Source organism: Mycteria americana, chromosome 1 (genome assembly GCF_035582795.1).
Source record: "Mycteria americana isolate JAX WOST 10 ecotype Jacksonville Zoo and Gardens chromosome 1, USCA_MyAme_1.0, whole genome shotgun sequence".
Classification (NCBI taxonomy): Eukaryota; Metazoa; Chordata; class Aves; order Ciconiiformes; family Ciconiidae; genus Mycteria; species Mycteria americana.
The window spans coordinates 101,274,710-101,297,871 of record NC_134365.1 but is presented as its reverse complement, the minus strand read 5'-3'; the positions used below and the strand labels follow the sequence as shown (position 1 = coordinate 101,297,871).

General features: G+C 37.9%; 1 protein-coding gene across 1 annotated transcript; it reads right to left on the bottom strand.

Annotated features, from left to right (window-relative positions):
* Window positions 1–990: 990 nt before the first annotated feature.
* LOC142404819 (suppressor of tumorigenicity 14 protein-like) lies at window positions 991–22,340 on the bottom strand. The gene is made up of 17 exons (XM_075491821.1): window positions 22,260–22,340; window positions 21,760–21,928; window positions 20,972–21,096; window positions 19,986–20,053; window positions 18,796–18,977; window positions 18,661–18,699; window positions 17,676–17,895; window positions 15,751–15,890; window positions 14,182–14,279; window positions 13,035–13,147; window positions 11,992–12,125; window positions 8,063–8,170; window positions 6,858–6,977; window positions 6,053–6,236; window positions 5,078–5,349; window positions 3,789–3,925; window positions 991–1,149 (listed from the first exon to the last, which is right to left on the bottom strand). Exons 1-17 carry the CDS (start codon window positions 22,338–22,340, stop codon window positions 991–993), a joined length of 2,349 nt encoding a protein of 782 aa, XP_075347936.1.
* Between the last annotated feature and the right edge of the window lie 822 nt (window positions 22,341–23,162).

The window sequence follows — 23,162 nt, the reverse complement described above, 5'->3', positions numbered from 1 at the left end:
TTTCAATGTCATGTAGCCATGCGGGCACAGCCCAGGAAGAGATACAAACCGAAAATCCTGACCCTGAAACTCTGCTTGCTGCAGACCAAGGACATCAGGAAAAGCAGCACAAACCCAGCAGGAGCATGCTAAAAATCACAAAGCATGCCAGAGCCAATGCTGGGGAAATACACTTGTAACATATTGCAAACATGAAATCCTACAATTATGTTCAAATTGTAAAGAGAATATAAGAAAGCACCAAAGTTTCCTTTTGTTTAATTAATTACAACTGAGTATGTCTTTCCTCTTATTTAAACATCTTCCCAAAGAACCTAAATGATGCTCTTCCAATTCTTTAATGAAAATTTCTTGCATCCTAACATTTGTGAGCTATATATCTGATGTTTTTAGGAAAACACAGGAGGCAGCCCAAAAGTTACAGCCCAGAAAGGAACAGTCGTGCAGTGGCAGCATAACTAGAGAATGAATTAATCTCAGCTTTGTACAGTATACTGATTATAGTACTTGTATTTTCAAGAAACATGAAATAATTTTTTATGTTTAGAATCCTGTAGCATCACTAAGGTAATATATATTGAGTTGAATATATATGGGACGTGGTCATGAATATCCAGATATGTGTATGTGGAAATATATGGATATATAGATAGTAAGGGAGATGGAAGGAGGGGAGAAGATTTGCAAAAGAAAGATTTGGCTGGATTTTTGTTACAGGTTCTAATCCATTTTACGTTGGTTTTAAGGCAGTGCTGTTTCTGCTGCTGGGGATAAGGAAGGTGAATCCATAAGGACTCTGAAGTTGCTCTGAATCTGAACAGTTACTGCTAGGTGAACAACAAATGGTAGTTACTTCATTAAGAAAGTGCATTCTTTCACAAAGAAACAGTCAATGGCATTTTCATGTTATATCATCAGAGATGGACATGGTAGACTACTGTAGGAAGCAGCTTTCATAAGGGAGATGATCTGCATTTTCTCCTTGGCCCATCAGTTTGTATTCTGACGAATCCAGTCATAAAGTGCCGTCACCTTAGCGTATACACCAGGACGGTTGCGCCGAGCACATCCTTCACCCCAGCTCACAATGCCAGCAAGGTACCATCTATTTCCCTTTCCTGTGCAGGCCAAGGGACCTCCAGAATCTCCCTAAAATGAAGGGAGTTTGGCCATTAGCGTGCACGTGTGCACACGCGCGCACCCCCCCGCCCCCCCCGTAACAAAAGTTAGGTTATTTAAGGACACTAAATACCTGCCCTTCTCATTCTCAGATTACAATTTAATATTAGAATCTTATTTCTGGATAGAATGTACCTAGCTAGATGTCAAATTTATTAAATTTATTTTAACTTATGGAAGTAGCACACTAATCATTAGAAAGCAATGGCAAGAAGTAGTTTAAAAAAATTACTCATTGCTAATGTCCCATTCATAAAGCAACTGATCACAGGCTGAGTGGGGATAGGCAAAGACAGGTATGGGAAGTGGGAATTCTGCTACCATTTGACCATAAATTGTCCACAGGTTGAAGGCAGAACTCTTAATACTGTCTATTAAATAGGAACAGAAAGATAGCACACACCCCCAACAAAAAAGCCAAGCAAACAAACAAAAAAAACAACCAAAACCAAACCAGGCACAATTAAGTATTATCAGCAGTTTGATGATCAAGACTGCGTCTACATTCATAGAGGGAGAGGGAGAACAAAGACTAAGGAATGTGCAAACAAGAACTGGCTTCTCAAAGGGAACATGCAACTCTGTACAACAATATAGAGAAGTAAAAATTCCCATTGAGTTCTGTTCACAGGGTCAAAATGCATTTGGGCTCACAAATGCTTTGTGCCCTTCATTGTTTTAACCTTGTATGCCTTCTGTGAACAGAGCAGTTCAAAGAACTCCAAGCAGTTACGAATGCAGCTCATCTCTGCAGCTGTTCCTTATGCATACAAGGCAGTCGGCAGCCTCCAAGCTGACCCTGGCGTTTGCTTGGTGCCCCTAGTTGGAGCTAAAACATGGAAGAGGTCAGAAGAAAGCCATGTACTGAGAAAAGAGTAACAATAAAAAGCCTTCATCACCCAACCAAACAAAATTATCTAGAGATAAGAAAAGAAGCCAGAACAGTTCTTCCTCTCTCTCAGGCTGCTGTCATACTGGCAGTTTGAGAATCCAAGAGGCTGATCGCAAAGGGACTTAAGAAAGTAGGCTATACACTCTGGCCAATTACACAACCAGTTCTGAAAGACCGAAGGGGCTGTATGCTGGTGAAGAGGAAGGATCCTAAAAAGAGGAACCAAGACCAAAGAATATCCTAGAGTGGTAAGAAAACACAGTCTGAAAGAGTATATGTTTTATTTCTCACTGTAAGTATCACATGCTCTAAAGATGAAAGGTGTTTGGAAGCTTCACATAACCTGTGCAGTACCTACACAGCTTACGTGTTCATGAAGAAATGAAACAAATTAGGATGCCCACAAGTCTGAAACTGTAGTAAAAGTGTTTCAGGGTACTGTGGGGATTTCCTGAACTGCCAGCATCATTCCTCTCTAGCACTGCAGAGGAAATACACTAGTGACTGAAAAGAAAGAAATAGCAAAGATGCTACTCAGATTAAGAACTTAAAGGCCCAGAGGGCCAGCATGCTAGGGCTCAAACACAGCATATTATGTTAGAAACTGCATTGACCAATAAGGTATATAGTTGAACTCGCTAAAATGTCCATCTAAAAATTCAAGGGCATTTCTGGAGCAACACATTTTTTTGAGGAACATCAAGCCTCTAAAACAACATGTTTTGCAAAACAGTTCCAAGGTCTAAGGTTATACACAAACTTCACATAAAGTTAACAAAAATAATAATTCATTGAATTAGAACTTAAAGACTGCAGGAAGATTCTGCAAATAGTCTCCTGTGTATAAAGAAGTTTGACCCATTAAGAAATATGATCTTGCAAAAATTATCCTATTATATTAAAATGGTAAAATGTATATATTACAGAAAAATTCTATCAAATTACCACAGCCTAAAATCAGTGACACATTTCTGTCCCTTTACACAGTAACTAGTATAATGACCATGTTTGTAATTTTGAAAGTGGATGTTCATCATAATAAGTTTAAATACTGATGAAGTGCACAACTAGTCTAACAACCGAGGAGAAAGAAGGCAGAGTCAGGACAGTTGAAGTACGTCCAAAGAGCAGTTTGTGTATGCAAATAAACTAGGTCATATAACTTACGATACCATGATGTAATCAAAACTTGCAATTATACACATGAATGAACATAGGAAACTAAAAGGCAGCATTGCAATTGCATTTACCAAACCTAGCTTACCTTTGCCTTTTGCATTTCTTTTGTAACTGTAACAATACAATACTCATCATCCTGTTACAGTATTTTATTAATCCCATACCCAGACATCAAAAAAGGAAAAAATCAACATGAATACCAAAAGTCGCAGATGACCCTAACTTTATTCCCTTTACCCTTACATCTCTGTTCTTTTACAGGAAACGTAACTGTTGAAGAGGAAAAATAATTCTTTTTGACACATTTTACCCCTTATTTTTGCAAAGCAACATTTCTCAAGAGATTCAGAGATTATGTATGCCAAATTTCCTTCCTTATTTTGGAGAGTCTTTAATTGCCATGTTAAATTAACCATACACTCAAGACATCTCACTCTATTACTCACTCTAAACCAAAACACAAACGACCGACAACTCTGAACAATTTTCCAATGAAAGCAAATATTCCTTTGTAATTTCTTTACAAATTCCAGATTACCTGGCATGCATCAACACCACCATTAAGATTCCCAGCACACAGCATACGTGGTGTGATAAGATCATCATACAGCTTGTTGCAAACACTTTGGTTAATTATTCTCACTCGAGCTTCCTGCAGTGTTTTGGCAAGATGACCTAGAAAAAATACAAATAGTATTGCTGAGGTTATGGTGGTACAGATTTCTAACAGAGATAGCACTTGTCAAAACAAAAGAGAATTGCTCCAAACTCAAAATTTACCCAGCTAATGGCAGGAAAGTAATTCCCCCGCCCCTTCAATTACTGCCTACCCTCAGCTTTTGAAAGCTGTTGTCTACACTACCCACTAGACATAGAGGTCCTGATGTACCACCTTTCCATTTCCTTAGTCTTTATCCTTATGAGCATCTTCTGCCAGAAAGTAGTAAAAAAAGCCATGCAAATTATAATACAAGATTCCACACAATGTGACTGATTTTGAATGCCGTTTCAAACTATGCCCAAAGCTTTTTGCTGTTATCTGTGCTCCAAAGATTGTCCAAGTCCTAGTAAATGAAATTTCTACATTCTTTTCCATCCTCTCACTTCTAGGGAAGTACCTGAGGAATGAAGCTGATGGGGGGGATAATTTTAAAAATCTAGCCTGTAAGTCACAAGTGATGCTAAGAGCTTAATTCTATACTATAGTATTGGCAGAAGGTGTCATTGTTACTATATCCTCAGTCATATTTTGGCTCAACAGTGAACATAACCTTTTTAATACCTAGATGATCAGAGGAAGTACTGGGTTTTGGTTTGTTTGCTCATTTGGCTCTGAGGATAGGTTGGGAATGAAACAGGTAAGATAGAAAAGTATGGTTTTTTCACATACCATTTTACTGATTTTTAAATATTACCTATATCATTTTGTTAAAAAGCAAGACATTGTAAGAAGACATCAATTGTAAAGCCATTTGCACTTCATTAGGCTATTATGTTATTATCTAGATTTAAATCTTTTTTTAAAAATGCATATTAAGAAAGTCAGAATTACCATGAGCATGAAAAGGGGCACATTTTTGTAAATCTATGATCGTTTGCTTTTCAATGGTCTGTGACACCCAAGTACATGTATTGGCACTTATCACCTGCCATCCAAGCAAACATTCAGAATTCACAGACTGTAGCTAAGGGGATATTTTCTAGCTTTTTATAGACCTACTAAGTAAACCACGAGTATTTTTTCTTATGACTATAAATATTTCATTGTTAGATTTTAAAATTGCCAAAGCCAAACTTGCAAGAAGTATATCCAGGAAATGAACATACTATTTTCTTTTATGGCTCCCCAGCCAGTTACATAGCAGACAGTTCCATAAACAAATACTCTAGAGGTGCTGGGTAAACAAATGGGCTGTACCAGCTCACTGAAGGATACAGGCGTCTCCATTTCCAACAGGGCAATGTCATAGTCTGAGATAGATTGGTCATACTGTGGGTGGACAAGAATCCTTTTGATTGATCTCATAGCTACATGATTGTTCTTTTCATTAATAGTTTGTAAGCCCATATATGCTATCCATCCCACAGGAACGGAGTATCTGTAAAGAGAATATTTTTAGAACAACCCATTGGAAAGTAATGCAGTGTCAGTTCACTCAATTTTATCTGCTTTTTGGTATTTGATGAGATTCATCAAAACCAAAGTGAATGGAGTAGAACACCACTTAGGAAGATAGATGCACTATAGTCTCTGTCTCCTAAAACATTAAGTAAAGGTTTTACTTACCAATTTGGAAATAATAATTTCTTGGAGCTATAAGACCAATTCCTTGCAATGCACCATGCTTTGGAAGTCAGAAAAGTGTATTCTGAAACTCTATTTCCTCCTTGCCACATGTAGGAGGTATGTCTTTTCAATTTACACCTACCTAAACTGAACATTGGTGAGTTTTACACTTCACTTATCCATAAGTAGTCCTTTCCTTGGGAGAAAAGGCCATAGCTTCTACTCAGAAAATCCCTGCCTTCTAAAAAAAATTGTGTTTACCCTAAATCTAACAAAACAGTGTGTTTTATCATGCAGGATTCACTGGCAATGGAGGCAAAATAATTACTTCAGACACTTAGGACTTTTGAAGCCACCAGAATACAATATTGAGGGTTCATGTAGTGATATCGTGTCACAGAGTTATACCCTGAATCAACTTACCTAGACAAGTAATAGCTACTGCAGACTTTTGAAAGTGACACCGTAAGGTTATTAAACTGCAAATACTCTATGACAGTATAACTTTTTCATACCTCACAGAATCAGAATCCAGGAAGCAATGGGCAGCAGATATGAGCCACCTATTGGAAATAACAGATGCGCCACATACATGGCCATGTGCTCCCATCTGTAAACTTGCTTGCCAAGGCCACTTTCCAGATCTTGCATCTTCACCTCCAACAATTCTGTTCGTCTTAAGCTGGTGTCTTCCACAAGCTAATAGAAGTAATTGAATAAAATAGTAACAAAAAACCACAAGGTCATTTCACTTTGCTATGCTTAATACATAAATTTTTATCCATAGACCTCAAAGCTGTTGGAAAAAAAGTATTTTCTTACTGTGCAATTGGTAAAAAGGTAAGGGTACTTGCCCATTTTCACTCAATGGGCAGGTGAGGAATAAACCAATTGCCTATCCTCCCTTAAAGCTTTCTAAAGACGTTAGTAACACAAAAAGACATTTAAGCACAATTCTAAGCTGGGTTGTTTCCAAAAGTTCACTTGGATAAAATCTCATATCTTTTTCCCTCCTTACATACAGAGCTCCTTGACTTTTCATTTCATTAAGCTCAAACAAGCACTAAGACCTACCAGCTTAACCTGGAAGTGTGCACTGCTTGAAATAAGTCATCATAGACAGAATGGATCAGTGGATTTAAAATGAAACAGTGCAAAATTCAAGACAGATATTTTCATACAGAAGTTACCAGGAGATTAATTTTTTAAAATTCAAATCTGATTTAGTCAATTCTTAATTCAATAATGCTTGACCATAGCACAAATTCCTGACTCAGTTTCCCCAATTATTAACTAATTTTTAAATAAATGTTACCACACCACAGTTCATTTCATCAGATCCATCTGCACAATCTCTTTTCCCATCACACTCAGGATTTGTTTTCAGCAAGCATTTTCCATTGAGGCATCTGTATGCATAAAGGGAGCAACTTTTGTAGGCTGAAAAAAGAGAAAGAAGATAGTGTCACATGTTTGGAGCCATGGTTTCAAATGATTAAAAAAACTTGCATGTTCAACCTACTCACTGGTGAAAGTTGTTCAAAGTTACATGTTCCAGTCTGATTGAAGTTATAGTCCATACTGGTGTAAACTGGTGCCTCTATGGAGAGGGGACAGGGGGAATGTTCCACTCTGATTAATGATCTCACTAATTTCAGTCTCCACTGTCCATGAGGAAAGACAGAAGAGCCTCCAACCGTCCTCACTCCCATTTTACTTAACTCTAAACTGAGCAGGCTGGGCTTGTCAGATCTGTTGTTTTACCTTCACCAGCATTATCGGCATTACAAATTATAAGTCTTCACAGCAGATATCTGGAAGTCAACCTTTTGTTTTTAAGTGAGAGTTGAGAAAATTGTGGAAGAGCTTTTTACCTCTCTCCAAGAAATTTTTGGCTAAGGACTGTTACAGTTTACTATGTGGGAATCCTGACAGCAATAGGCTTCCATTACTATCATTCTTATTATCAGTTGTTTACAGTGACCTCTAAGCAGTGGTAGGGATTTTTTTAGGTTTTTTTCAAGCAAGGACATACTCCTGGCTACCTCAAGGACCTAAGCTTCAAAGCAAGGCAAAAATTATAAAGGCAAAATGCAGCAAGTCGCTAGGGAGACATTAGTGATACCAGCAACGTCCATAACCATGGTGTATCTACAGTAAAGAGACCATGCATGTGGCAAAGGACAAAAGTCCCAAAACTATGATGTCTCTCTCCCTTACATTATTTGGTACTGATCTGGCAGCAGTTGGGGAAAAAGTGCACTTCTAACAGGATCACCAGCAAGCTGTGGTTAGGTCATCTGACTAAAAACACTGTTATCTTGGATTCTGCTTCATTAATTTCTCATCTAGACTCTCCCAAGGACTAGTTATACTCTGCATGTCTCGTTTTCACTATTATGAAACTTATACCTTGTACTATGAAAAAATATATAGAAATACTACATTTAACCATCAAAATAAGCATATTCCTGCTTCTGCCTTCCACCATCTTATGGAAAATAGGTATAAAAATATATACTTACAGCAGTTGTTTTCATCACTGTCCTCCCCACAGCTGTCATCATCTTTACAAATCTTATACTGATGCTTACACTTCCCATCACCACAGTTCAACTGTTCTGGATTACAACCTGAAGAGAAAAGGTCTGTAAATGCTTTATAATACAAATAGCTGGCTAGCAGCCATGTGCTACAGACCCTACCAGAGGTCACCTTGATGTTACTGTGCCAGGTCTGCCAGACATTAGTCTACTTTGTTTTTGATAGCCTTCAGTGACACAGAGACGTGTTGTATTACCTAACTTGTGCTGTGCTCTCTGACCTTGGATTCCCTTCTGGTCACTCTTTCTGGCATCTCTTCATTGTTCCCTATCTTCTTTGATGTGCAGTGCCCAATTTGGATACAGTACTCTAGCTGAAGCCTTCCCACTGGTGACTGGGAAGATCTTTTCAAACTCCTGTCTTACATCCTAGCGTGATACTTTAAAAAAAAAACAAACAACAAAACACCAAATAAACACAAAACACACAGAAAATTTTATGACTTTGTGACTCTCAAGTCAGCTTTTGAGCTACTATCACCCCCCAGCCATTTTTCAGGAGAGAAGCAACTTAGGCAATCCACATGTGTATTTGATTACTCAAGTTCAGATCTTGTCTTTATTGAATGGAATATCATTTTCTCCACATACATTCTCCAGCTTGTCAGGATCATTTATAAATCCATCCCTCTTTCTATTGTGTGGCACTTTTCCTATTTCATAAGCATCTTCTCTAATCCATCATTTAGAACACTAACAAAAATTATGAGATATCCCATAACAGATACTGGCAGGATGACAATAAAAATATCCTTCCATTTTGGTAATGAGCCATTGGCAATCATTCCCCGGAAGCAGTTTTCTATATTTTTTCCTCACTGTGTTTCCTTTACTTACTGATAAATCTGTCACACAAAACAGTGTCAAAGTACAACTTCTCTATTTATCCTCTCACAGCAGAGAACTAAACAAAATAAAAAACTCCATGCTGGTTTTTAATACTTTTTTAACTGTTGACAGATAGTTTAGTTTGACCACTTGTTGCTTAGTTTTTTTTGGGGAAGCTTAACTTGTAAAGATTGGTGCAAAATTCCCTTCTCATTTTTTCAGTTCTCTCACTCTTTAAAGAGGTGCATTACACAACCTCTTCTCCAGGCTTTTAGATCTTCACCCACATCCTTCATGTGATCTTAAAGATAGCCACCAATATTTTAGAGATACTTTCAGCCAGTCTCTAAACTTCCTAGAACAAACTGTTTACAGGAGAACACAAACAAGAGATAATTACCCTACTACAATCTAATTCATCACTACCATCTGAGCAGCCTTTCCAGCCTTCAGACTGATTGCTTGAAGGAATGCATGTTCTATCTGCACACCTAAGGACAAGCTAGAAAAATAAGAAATTAATGGCACTAGAAATGCTTTCACAGTCTAAATGCATTAACGCAGGACTGTACCATGAAGAAATATTAAAATGGCTATTAAAAACCAAGGCTAGTGTCATTTATAAACTAAATTGAATGTTAAAAAAGGAAATGCTATCTTACATGGCATCATCTGCCAAAGATTTTTATCAAGCAGTCTGAATTAAATGAATCAATATTCACCTAAATGGGCTTATAAAATTAAATTCACATTCACTGCCTCACTCTAAGGGTTGAAAGTGGTTCAGCACAGATACATAATTACTACAAATTTCCTGACATTAAAGTGTTGTAGAAATTCATCTCTGTGCTACCACACTCCAACTTCATGTCTGATGTGAATAAGTGCTTTATCAAACACTTTTCAAATCTAGCCATTTCATTATGAAACAGCCTTTCACAAAGAATTTCTTTCACTTTCACTTAAACTAACAATTAGCATTGACGCTAAGGTGTTTCTTTGCAATATATCAAAAATGTTTGTTCTCTTCCACTTTTTCAGATGTGCCAACAAAAAAATCCAGCCCCACACATTGGCTTACACAAACAGATAGATGATCTGTGGAAGAATAAGTAGCAAAACAAATTCCTGTTTCTGCCCATGTCAAGTCAACTTAAATTTTTTCCCCTCTAGCACCACAGGCACATTAACAGCTAAATGAGATTGAGGGACCAAACACATATGTCTCACATTTATTTAATCAATTCTGATCTGGAGTCATTTAGTTCTCTTCACTGCCTTGCATGTGATGCTGGTGGGAGGAAAGCACACACTATGCAACCAGCACTAGGTCAAAGCAAGAGTCTCTCTGTATTCTCTTCACCATTCCCTGAAGTTATTCAGCTGATGGCTGGCACTTGCTTTCCAGGTCAACTCTGAGAGCAGAGCCTGTGATTTTAATAACTGTGCTTTGGTAGGCTCCCAACAATAGGAAGAAGCTAATCTGATGTGGGTGGCTACAGGTACTAAAGATGCGGGAGAAAATGAATCTTTTTTTTCCTCCCTTTTATTATTGCTACAGGCAAGGCTGTCGTGGAAGACCACTATTCTCAAGACATTCTGCTCTCTCAGCCTGCCACAAATGCCTTTACTGTATCAACTTGATACTGACACATCACAGCTAATCTACCCCTCCTGGTGAGTCTTAATACAGATCCATAAGATTGTGACTAAGGATTGATTACATGACTGAGCCATCTACTTGCTGGCTCAGCACTAGAAATGGAGCAGAAACACACAAAGTAAAGACTTGGACATGCAATAAAGACTGGGGATTTTCCCTGTAGAAAAAGGTATCCTTAAGCTTTGACTCGTCTCTGAACAATTTTTGAGGCAATAACCAGAGTAACCGCAGGACACAGTATAGTTTGTAACTTCTTCCACTAGAAAGAGACATACACTGGTGGAAATAGAAATCCCTGAAAATATCTGAGTCCTACAGAATGACTGACCACAAAATCTGCCACTTATTTCTAATGAAAGGCATGAAGCAAGAATCTATACCAGAGATCTTAATACATAAATACTTCTAAGTCAGCAACGAACAGAACTACACCCAGTCAAGCAAGCTGAGGATCTGAAGAGGTTTCACAAACTGAACTGATCTCTTGAAATCATGGAGAACTTCAGCTACCTAGATGTTAATTGGGAAAAAGAAGCTTAGAAACAAAAAAAGAGAGAATGTTTCTGGAAGTTACTGAAGAGAAAGCATTTACAAAGAATATATTGCAGATGTATCTTTTCTAAGAAATATCAGAAGTAAATATATATATTTTCTGAAAATCCTTATTCCACCCTGTGGAAGCCCGCCCGCCCGCCCCCCCCCCCCCCCCCAAAAAAAAAAAAACAAAAACCACCCAACAACAAACCACCAAACAAACAAACAAACAAACAAAACCCCAAAACCAAACAAAACAATCTAACACTGCTCCAGAAGAACAGAGACTGGGGAGTCAGGAAAGGTCTGTAAGAAACCCAGTCATATTTCTGCAACACCTGCTAGCAAGGGGTCCTCATTGACTCTCAGTGAAAACATAAATAGTTTGTCTAAACCTGGAAGCTGATCCAGAGAACATTGAGCTGTGATTTTAAAGAAAAGACTGACTATTCATGGTTAACTCCTGTTGACAGAAGAGTCATGCTTAGAGCCTCTCTGCCATATATTTTCATGTTGCAGCTTGGCTATTTTAAGATGTTAGAAAAACGCCAAATAATTAGATCTACAGAAATTGGGAAATTCTACTTTTACTTACCATTTTACAGAAGTGTTGTTAAAAGTTAGAAAATAAGTACTAGCTTCTAAAAGCATCTTTTTTCTAATTTTGTACATCTATTTGTTCAATTAAATACATAATAACATTTTAAACATTTCTCTCTTGCAATTAGGTTAAGAAAAAAAGGCAGGTCAGTTTGTATGTGGTCTGTCAAGCATGGTTTCTTGGAGGTTTCTCCTTAAAAATTAAAGTGCATGCTTTATCACTTACGATCTGTGTAACTGAAGGCTTTATATTCAATATAAAACCCTTTGTGGGTGACCAGTTCATCAGAATGGAAGTTGATTGCGACAGAATAGCCATATTCTCTGTTTCTGTTGTTTTCTGAAAGAGCTTTACAGTATCTAGCAAGGCAAAAGTGAGAATAATTAATTTCTAACCAAACTGACCATTACCATCCAGCCACCCCTCCTTCTACTGAAGGGTACCAATGCCAAAAAGCTTTAAAACAATACAATAAAGATCAGCTATTTTTTTAGCCTTAAAACAGCCCAAGAGAAGTATTAAAAAGTCTATTTACAAATGCCTTCCACTCCACAACTTTTCTGGGACTAGCAGACTTTGAAACAAAATACAGCAAGATGATCAATGTCAGAATCTACCTTATAAATACAAACCACTTCTAAGCATGCTTGATTTCAGATTTCCCATTTGGATTTGCAAACCCAAAAGGTTACAAATCCAGTAATAGAGTCATACAGCCAAATCCAACAGCTGTTGCTCGGTTCAATACACTCCTTCCAGGAAACAAATCACTGAGTACTGTTTTGTTGGGGTTTTTGCTTCGGGTTTTTTTATTTGTTTTGAGGGGTTTTAGGCACAAACATTGCAATTTGTCGTATTTACAGAAAACAATTACATTCACTGAAGGGTAAGTGGTATAGAAAATGAAACTTCAGATGACACAAGCTCTTCACCCATGTCAAGACTATTGGCAGGAATTTACGGTTCAACTGCAGCTACAGAAAATCCTGCAGTTTTCTACGTCATTGCTCTTAAGGGCAACAACAAAGTAAGTAAATGACTAACACTGCAGAAAAAGCAGGATGTTTAAATTAACACCATGACAAATGCTCGGTACTAGGGCAAGATTAAGACCATTATTCTGCCAAAATTCAGTGGAAACATGCCAATTCTTGCTGAAATGTATCTTTCTGCACTGGAAGAGCTGAGATGTTTTTTCTTAAGTACAGTATGTTGTGCAGAACATCAAAGTGCAAATTAAGATGTCAGAAAATAGTTTATTTACTCACCTAACCCCATCAATTTCTAACCAGTCTTTATCACATTCACTGGACCCTGGAGACTTCTCTTGAATTTGTATTATAAGGATTTTTAAAGAGAGCTTGTAGCCAGGCAGTGGTGCCTAAAAATCAAAGGATAAATATCCTGACACACACATCCACAAAATGAAAAGACCTGTGCTTCTAAGATGGTAAATCTTGTTTTACTTATTATCAGATTGAAAATACTTCAATTTTTATGATACAAATAAGCACCTTTGAAGAACCAAAAAACTTTGCTATTTTAAACAGGTATAGAAATCTTTCTAGACCCAACTTTGGCCAGACTGTGCTAGATAAGATAGAGGAGTGTAAGCCTTCCTGCAGCCAGCACAAAGCACTGTATCTGAGGTTCATGCTATGTTTGTACTGCCACGTGTTCCTGTAGGTCAAATAAGAGATTTAAGATATCTATGGCAGCTGGTCACTCAACTGCATTAGCTATGACCTCTCTGTTTTAGAAAGCCTTTTTCTTCCCTTTCCTGGATATAGATGAGAGTTTTGTGCTACAAGCTGCTAATAATTTTCATTGAGCAGGTGAAAGGTAGAGACTGTTACCAACTCATAGGCATAAAGAGCATCCTTTTCCAGGGACAGTCAAAAAAGTATTGAAAAGCTTAATGGAGCAACAGGTAAATACACCAGGAAGTTGGTGGAAATCATGAGCAGATTTTAAGTCCTGCCAAAGGGCTTTCTGGAAATCCAGAGCTGAATTTCTGAGTGAGAGAAAGTCCTGTTTCTGCAGAGTTCAGGAAAATACAGTGTGTTCTCCATCATATGAGGCATGATTTACATGACTATTTTTTCTTTCTGACGTAGAAGCAAAGCCCTGACTATTAGCAATTTTCTCTGGCTGCTAGGAGTTGTCATCTTACCCATCACTTTGTTTCTGTCATGAATTATACTCAACCTTTTGGAAGCTGGCAATGTTTCCCTCCCATAGCTGGCACTTGTACGTAGGACAGGAAAGAAATGGGTGCCTGAGAACAAGTCAGGTGCAGTGGTCATAGTATGTTTTCCCTTCATTTCACCCACATCGAAAGTCATTTCTCCCAATTTCATGTCTATATCACATAAAGGAAAGTCGTCAGTACTCAGAAGAGTTCCCAGCACTTACTCTGATGATCCAGCTGCAGTCAATGTTTGGTGGGTAGTAACTTGGGTAATAAGGGGAACTCAGTGTCCCATTCCAGGAAATATAATGACCACCACACACTGGGAGAGAAATATATTAGCAAGGAACATAGTTATCTCAGCTGGACTAGAGTGAAGAGCCTACTTCACTTGCTAGGACCCTTCTCTATGTACAGAGTTAGAAAAATGGGTTGTGACAGTATTAAACTCAGGTTTTGCCTGTATTAACAAAAAATCATGAAACTTCCACTTCCCCATCACTCTGAATTTCTCTTATTTTTGGATCAAATTATAATTAAGGATAAGCACAAAACACCTCTGACTGGAGTTTTTTTAAAAACGTTCTTTCATGGTAAGTGGAAGAAGCAATTAAATGTGGACACAACAGACCTCCCCCTTCCAATTTATTTCTGATCTTTCTGTAGACATTTTCAAAAATCAAAAACCAATTAGCCCAGTGAAGTGAAACCTCTGATTAATTTCACGTAAACCAGGATGTTTCATGCCACAATTAAACAATATCTTTGAGGTTTTATTTTCTACCAAGAACTCTCCTAGATATCCAGTCCTTAGTGCTTTTGGTTTCCTTTAGGTAACATAGTAAATGCAAACGTGAATATAATAGAAATTAAGACAATTTTGAAAATAGCAAAATGTTGTGGTAAAACCTGGGCTATACATCTTTTGGAGTGCCCATCTTCACAACAATGAAGCAATTCTAATTTGTAATATGCATGGGATGAGTATTTGGCTAAGCAGCATCTACAGATACATAAACTGAAATGTGTAAGCTTTGGAGAAGTTTATCCACATGCTATCCCCTATGATTTGTTCCACAAGTTAAAAAATAGTCACTTGGTTAATTGTCAAAATTCTTTCACTTAGACCTTACCAAACAACTGAGGCTAAACTTTCACAAAGCCCCTATGTCTCCTGTAAAATACTACGGTCCATCATTATTCAAAATATTTCACTAATCACCCAGAACTCCTACAAAATTCATAGTACTGCATAGGTTTGGAGTATACTTCTTGAGTCTTGAATACACTTCTTATGCAGTTAACTACACTGAACAGAGCTTTCAGAAAAGCAACAAAGACATATTAGAAGTAAGTGTTTGCTCTTGTTTTCCATTTTCATTAAACACGCATTCCCCGAGCTGGGGATAGATTGCCAAAACTGATAAAAGTGTTGCTCTACCACTGGGGCTATCTAGCTTTGGCTAGACATATAGTGCCTGTAGTGCTATCTGGCTGGCTGCTCTGTTACCATTGCTCAGTGTTACCAGTGTAGTAAGAGTAACAGCTGGGAAAGATGGCCTGGGTAGTAATCAGGAAGACAAAAAAAATCTCCCAGACCAAAGGATATTCTCTATTCTTTGTTCAATTCTCAGATTATTTTTTTTTCTTTTAAGTGGATCAGAATGACAATTCCCTGATTTATATGCCAACATTCCCTGCCCCCCAGATACGTTCAGGCAATATCAACTTTTTTGGAGGAAACAAGAGGAGTGTGTGTTTACATGAGATGGTTGTTTCTATTAATTACTTACTGATTTTAGGAATGGCTTGAAAGTGAGCTTTTAATATGTTGCTTTCTTCTTTTCGGTCCAGTGAGAAGGTAAGCAACATTACATTACTTGACGAAGTTAAACGTACAACAGGAGGAGTCCAGGCTCCAGGTCTACACCATCTGAAATATTATAAAAAATGCATTAAAAAAAAAATTCCCACATTCCAGTCATCTTCGCTGAGAAACTGGGCAGAATAAGACTTATCTGGTCATCTGTGTTTCAGAAGTATGCCCCTGGCTACCACTTCCGTTTTATTGTTCCACTCAATTGATACTACACAAGACGCTAGAGTTTCCCAGCCTTGAGGCTGAGTCAGCCAGGGTGAACAACACATATATTCTTGCCTAACAGGTGCCCTGGAGTTTTCAGACCTGTAGAAGCATCAAAACCGCAGTGCCAGATTATGTTACTTGAGTAGTGATAGTGGTAACGAGTAGTAGTGGGTAGCACTGAAAAGGCAAGTGCCAGTGCAGCATTGTACAGCATTGATGCAACAGATAAGCCCAAAGCACTTCCAATCTATTAACATTCAGCTTGGTTTCATGTCACAAAAGCTGTCACACAAGATGTGGAGCCCCATGCATGGCAACTATTTCTTCTTATTGTTCTTCTTTTGTTTAAATAATGATGAGTTAATTTGTATCCTGAAGCTTGAATACTTACTATCACTTGTAATTTGAGATGCTATTTCTTGCACCTGTAAATTCACTTTTATATTTCTTCCATTTTGAAATCCACAGCATATTTTGGATTTCTTTTCATTAATTTACAAATCTGCACGTGAAAAATTTCTGTCAGCTTTCTTTTTTTCTCTGCACACCAAATTAAAACAATTAAGATCAGACCTCACAGTAAGAGGTCTCTGAACATACTACGTCATACACCTGCGTTGGTTTTGCTAGCTTCCAGATGCTTTCACGCACGTGACCGACTACACTTCCGGTTCCTAAAACGCTGAGCCATTGCTAATAATGCCCAACAGAGTAACAGTCCTGGCAATAACCCATAGTCAGCAGCAGAGCAGATGCAGCCCAGCGTCAGGAATGGAATTCTCCATGCTATGCTACAATCTGAGACTAGCTCCTTACAAAAACCCTGTGCTCACTCCATGCCTGCCTTTCTGAGTCTGCCAACAATGGCAAGCCCTTGTACCTTGTTGCATAAGGAGAGAGACAAAAGTCTGTAATAGAGCTGAAGAGGACTACCTGCTCATTTGAAGTAAGTTAAAGCACTACCAAATAAGTGCGTTTCAGACACTGCTAACTGAATACGCATGCTCAGCTAGCCTCTTCCTAAAAGTTCTTAAAAAAAAGAATTCCCCCCCCTTAAAACCATCCATCCTCAGATTCTAAAACTTGTTTGTTTATTTTGTTAATGAAGACAAGTTCATCACGGATAACATGTCTGTACATCAAATTTGACTCTGAAAAGCGGGAGCAGTGTGGCCACTGAAGGTTACAAGATCATCTGATCTCACTTATGCAAATGGACTACACAGTGACTCTGGGGATGGAGCCTTCCATAGACACAACACTCCTATTATGAACAGGGATTTGCCTGTGACTGGACTGCTATAAAACATGTGTTTTCTAAAAGTAATAGAATACAATGCTCTACAAAAATTAAAGTCTGTATCTTTTTGAGTTGTGACAGTAACTGCATGAAATTGAAACCAGTAAAAATTAGTCATAATGTAGAAGAAAACCCACAGGAATTTATAATTCATTGGGGGGGGTGGGTGGTGGAATAATATGGAAGATCTTTTTATAGCCTTATACAAGATTTTTAATTAAGTTGTATTTGCTTACATTTTGGAAGCCTGTTTGATATCATTTTGATATCACGACAGTTTCAGAGAGTTTCTGTACAACTCAATAAAACATCTTTGTTCTGTACTATCATACCTTGTAATGATCTTGTTCTGCAGAGGAAGAAGGAAATCATATGCTGATAAGTGGTGTGATGCACAGCTCTCTGGAGTGACACCATGCAAAGTGATAACTACCAGTCTCACCACATAGTTAGAAGGAACTCGCAGCCTCCATTGATAAAAAGACTTTTTGGGATTCATCAGAGTTAGAGTCCTGCTGTTACCTGGCTTGGCATACAGGTCAAAGGATACTGCTATACAAAAGAAGCTAGATCAGTGGCTGAAAAGCTGTTAAGTTGAAAGGCAACAAGTTATTGGGTAAAATTTCAGAAGAGGTGGCAACGATCACCTACCCACACTTCTTGACTACTCCAGTCTCCTCTTCCCTTTCTTTTACAACTCTATTCCCTTTTACCTACCAGGCTGCATCACCTTCTCCCCCTGCTCTGGCCAAGGAAGCACAACACCTTGTCACCATCGTCTCATCATACACTCAGCAAGCAGGAGGGGACTTGGCTGCAACTGCTACCATCTCTGCTTGAAACCTACTGCTTCCTTTGTCATTTTCTCTTCACCTCTCTCCATGCAATGAGAACACTAAGAATATGAGCCAATCTTGAGATGTGCTTGATATGGAGAAACCAGGCAAAGGGAGTTAAAGCTCTACAGTATTTGACTGATCACTAACTATGAATAACCAAAATTATCTAGTCACAAGGCAGATAAATTATGTATAATTTTATGTAGTAGCTTTTTAAAAGATGCCAAGAAAAGGAGGCACAGCTCATTGCAATTCAGTGGGAACTACTAAATTTCAACCATTCTAGTCAGAACATCAGAATAAACGCTGTAAGGCATTTTCATCTCAGCCTTCATTTGAAGCACAGGCCAGGGAGGTCCCTAGTCTGGTTTAGTTCGTAGGCCCTTACAGATATAAGAATAACTGGGAAACTGCCATTTTTATGTTACAGGATTTTTTTTCCCCAAAGTGACATTAGTTGGGATTGAAGAATGATTACCTGATTTTAGCATCACATCGTATTCTGTGGAATCTGAAACTGAAATTTAATAACTATCAGCTATACAAGCCAAAGACACAAACTGGAGAAAGAAAAATAGCCAGAGTAGGTATTAAAGGACAGGTACATTGTTACCAAAAAGCTCCATTGTAACGAGATCAAAATATTCCTCCCCAGAAGAACTGAACATGTGAGCTGCTTGTTTACTACTGATTTCTTTTTGTTCCACTGGGGTTAATTTTTTAAGAGAAGCAACCATATCTTGTGGTGCCCAGAAAGTATTCCAGTAGTAAGCTCGAAGTCCAGACTCTCCTTCACTGTGGAGGGAAAAAAATGCGTCATAAATACGCTCTAATTAGTATTTTCAACATGCTTTTCACTGGTCTGCATTTTGGGTTTGCACAGTTTCATTGCCAGTTGAACGGCTGTGCAAAAAGTTGCGGCTGAACACAGTGGCAAAAAGCTCTCTTGTTTAACAACTGCTTTTTCTATACAGTAGAAATACTTCAGAAATATTCTGCTTAAACAGTAACACACTGAGGCTGAAAACTACACCTCATAGAAAATCCTTGCAATAATTTTTGCAGAATTGGATGTTTCCATCCCTGCTGCATAATTATACACTTTTAAGACCATATTACAGTTTTAGACACATTTTCCTTAATATTTTTGAGTCTCACACCATATGACAATATAATTTTATGCCCATTTGTTGATACATTTCACGCAATTCTTGTTAAAATTAATAATCTATATGTGTGAATATACAAAGTATTACTTAAGTGATTCAAAGAGTCCATCACACTCTTCCTTTCAAAATGGCCTATGGACTGACCTTTCAGAAGTGTTCAAAGGCTATCAGGATAGTAGTAGCCATCTGCTCAATGTATTTACGTTTCTCACTAGGATCTTAAGTAGAGTGCCCTGCTCAAAATTATACCTTTAAGTTGTGTTTTGAGAAGTTAAAAAGGAACTTCATTTAAATAGACAAAACTAAAATTAGATTCTGCAAGTGGTAGAGAAAAAACCCTGCTGAACTGTGTTTTCAAAAATCAAAAGTAGATGAATAGACTACAAAGCATTCCATAAACCAAGGCACGATTAATCAGACTTCATTCCTCTCAGCGATTCTACAGGGCAAGACAGAAATCACACTATTAGCTTAGCTCTTAGCTCTCATACTTAAGTGCTTTTCTGCATTTTTCATTCCCTGCTGTAGAGATCTGTGTATTCTTCCAGATAACTAATTTTAAATGCACGAAAAAAGATAAGACAAACACAATTGTATATCTCAAATTTATACCACATGCTGGAACAGAACCTACCTGAAAGCAGCCACTACAGACTTCAAGTAGTACTTTCCCAAGGAGGAAGACTCATATGATTCTGCAAACTAACAATTAAATAATGGCAACAGAAAATATAAAAAGTGTTACATTTTAGTGTCAATATAATCTCTTCTGCTATAAAGTATTTGCCTTATTTCTTCCTTTTCCCTTCCTCACCCCCCTCCCATATTACAAGCATTATCCATCATTTTCACAAAATATATCAAATAAGGATCATAAATGTGCATTCATTTCCACTAAAAAAAAAAATTACCTTTAAGTCACATCACATTTCAAGACTATTGAGATAACTCTTGATAATTAGCCATGAAAAAGAAGCCTTTATGAATGCACTTACATTTTTGTTTCAGTCCTTAAATTTCTGGCATATAATCTGGACATTAGCAACTTGTATTGGCTGTGCACAAAGCAGCTTTGAGACACTAGGTTAGCTCTTTTAGGAAATACAGTCTAACAGAGAACTGCTTTGTGTTTAAGACTGCTGTTCACATGTACCCAGGAAACAGTACTGATCTCACAAATAGGAACTCACATAAGAATTGCAAGGAAGCAAGCATTGTTGTGGGGGATAAGGGAAAACAAAACAAAAAGTTAAGCATTGAATTTGAGCTATAATTGAAAAAAAAAAATCAAAGAGAAAAATGTAGCAAGGAAGAGTGTTTGAGTAAAGCAAAAACAAAACAAAACAAAAACCACACTCCTAATTCCTTTAAGAAGAATAATTTGTCCATAACCTTGAAACCCCCAGGTTTTATTACCTAAGAAATGTTGGCTTACTGTGAGACACATAGCCCCAGCTGTCTAGCTACATTCCTAAAGTTGTACACCGCCGAGGCACTTGCTAGCTTTAAACTTACTATTTTGAAGGAAAAAAAATTTCTAACTGGAGTCTTCTCCTCATTCCCAATCTGATTCTGTAGTAAATATTTTTAAATTATTGCTATACTTATGTGGGAACTTACATAATTTTGGATTGCTTCTGCATGCAGGAGGAATTTCTGTGACTTTGGATCATTGAGGTCATTTGTATATGTCAAATTCGGAATTTCTACACTTCCACCAATATAAATGAAGGAGAAAGCTGGAGCTGAGAAAAAAAGGATAAGAAAAATAGCACACCTAATAACATTACAGAAAAGTTTTCAGAGCAAGAGGCTTGCAGAAGCATATATGTGTCCTTGGCATCGGTAGGCATTAGCTCTTAAGAGAAACAAGCAATAATAGCCAGAGTGCTGAGTCAGTCCCATTGATAGAATAACGTCCAGAAGGAAAGGAGAGGGATGAGGTACAGGTTCAGATAGGCGTTTCTACTAGCAAGCTTTAATTGTTAAAATTCCATTTTTTGCAGCGCTATCCTCCTGGAGAGATATGATTTTAACGGCTATAAGTTGAGATCTAGAAAGGAGTGTATGCAAGTTAGGTACCGATTCTGTTTTGAAAAATTGAATAGAAGATAGACAGTTAATTCCTATAGGTTCTTGGGAAAGATGACAGTTATAATAATGACAGTATCCACAAGCAGAGACAAAAAATTTAGAGGTAAAATACATGTCTTCATTATTCTTGTGTAACTATCAACCACTAATTATTATGCATTTTGTTGCCTTCGCGAAGACATTAAGGAGACGGGAAAGTCTCCTTTATACACACATTACACACTTAGCTGCTTAGTGCAGAGCTTTTCATACTAATCCTTCACACAGTGCAAAATACCCATCCCATCCAGACCATGCTGGGGAGTAACACTTACAGAACGAATAGTGCAGGGCTAGCACAATTACTGTGACTATTAAAGAAACTATAGGTAATATTCCTAGAAGCCCTCTTCTCCAGAAACACCACCTCATCCATTTGAAGAAACAGTACTTCTGACACAAGCCTTCTCGGTATGATGGGCAGTAGTGAATATGCAGACTTTCCTAGAGAAAGACATGGGAAGGCATTGATTAGTAAGATAAAAAAAAGAAGAGCTATTGTACGATATTTTAGCATATTTGCCCTTTTAGTTTTTAACGAGGTTTAAATTGAGATAATATATTTCATGTTATCAGCTATGTCACACATGAAACCCACATACTTCTCGGCTGCTTGTTTGTGGCATGCATTTCAAGCTATGTAAGTGGGGGGAAAAATTGCTATCGCTTTGGTTAAGAACAATGTGCATATGAAGAGCAGAGGTCAATACACACCAGAGTGGGCAGAGAGATCATTTACCCTGTTCCTGCTGTAAAGTTTGCTGGTGTCTCTTACCTGCCCTGCAGTCTGCTCAGAGTCGTATGGAGCTGGTATGCTGTACACAGACACCCGGCTGGAGGGGAAAGCCCGTATCATGATGCCTTGACAAATGCCTTCCGACAAACCTAATAACAAAGCCCTAAATGAAATGAACCTCATTTCTTAAACATAACCCAGAATAGCCTACTGCACTCCCCACCATGCACACCAGGCTTCTCTCATTTCACCTTTGCCATACTGCTTCAAGCTGGAGCCAGCTGATCTGCAATCAAAGAAGGTGGGGAGGAAAAGTTACCATCACTGTAACTCTTTGTTTCCCTAACTGGCTAAGGAGGATATGGATCCCATCATTTGAAAACAGATCAGCTATCCACTTCTTTCAGAAATGCAAGAATAGGAAATATTTATGACACAAAGCAAAGGACATGCAAGCAATTTACAGATAAAAAGTCCCAGAGCAAGGTAAATGAGGCAACTTCTAATGAACACCTGCTGGAATCCACAGAAATATTTATGAGAGAGAAGAAATGCGCGATTCCACAGACCACCTGAATTTTCCAGCCTCAAGCTGGTACCATAGAATAAATGTAATTGCAAAGTAATTCATGTTCACATTTCCCGTTTGGAATTAAAAAGAGTTTTAAGTCAGCAAGACAACAAGTTCAAGGTATTCCGCATGTAAAATAAGAAAATCAAGGATGTGTGTGGGGAAATAACATATTTTATACATGGCGAGAGAGAGACAGAGCACAGACCCACAAAGAACAAAACCTGGAAAAACAAAACAGGCCCAAGAAACCTCAGCTCCAGAAAACAAAAAGGGAACAAACAAATCCCAACACCAATCATATGGAGACTACAAAAGGGATTAATTGGAAGGCAATCCTCACAGCTCAGGAATGCAGACTACAACTGTAG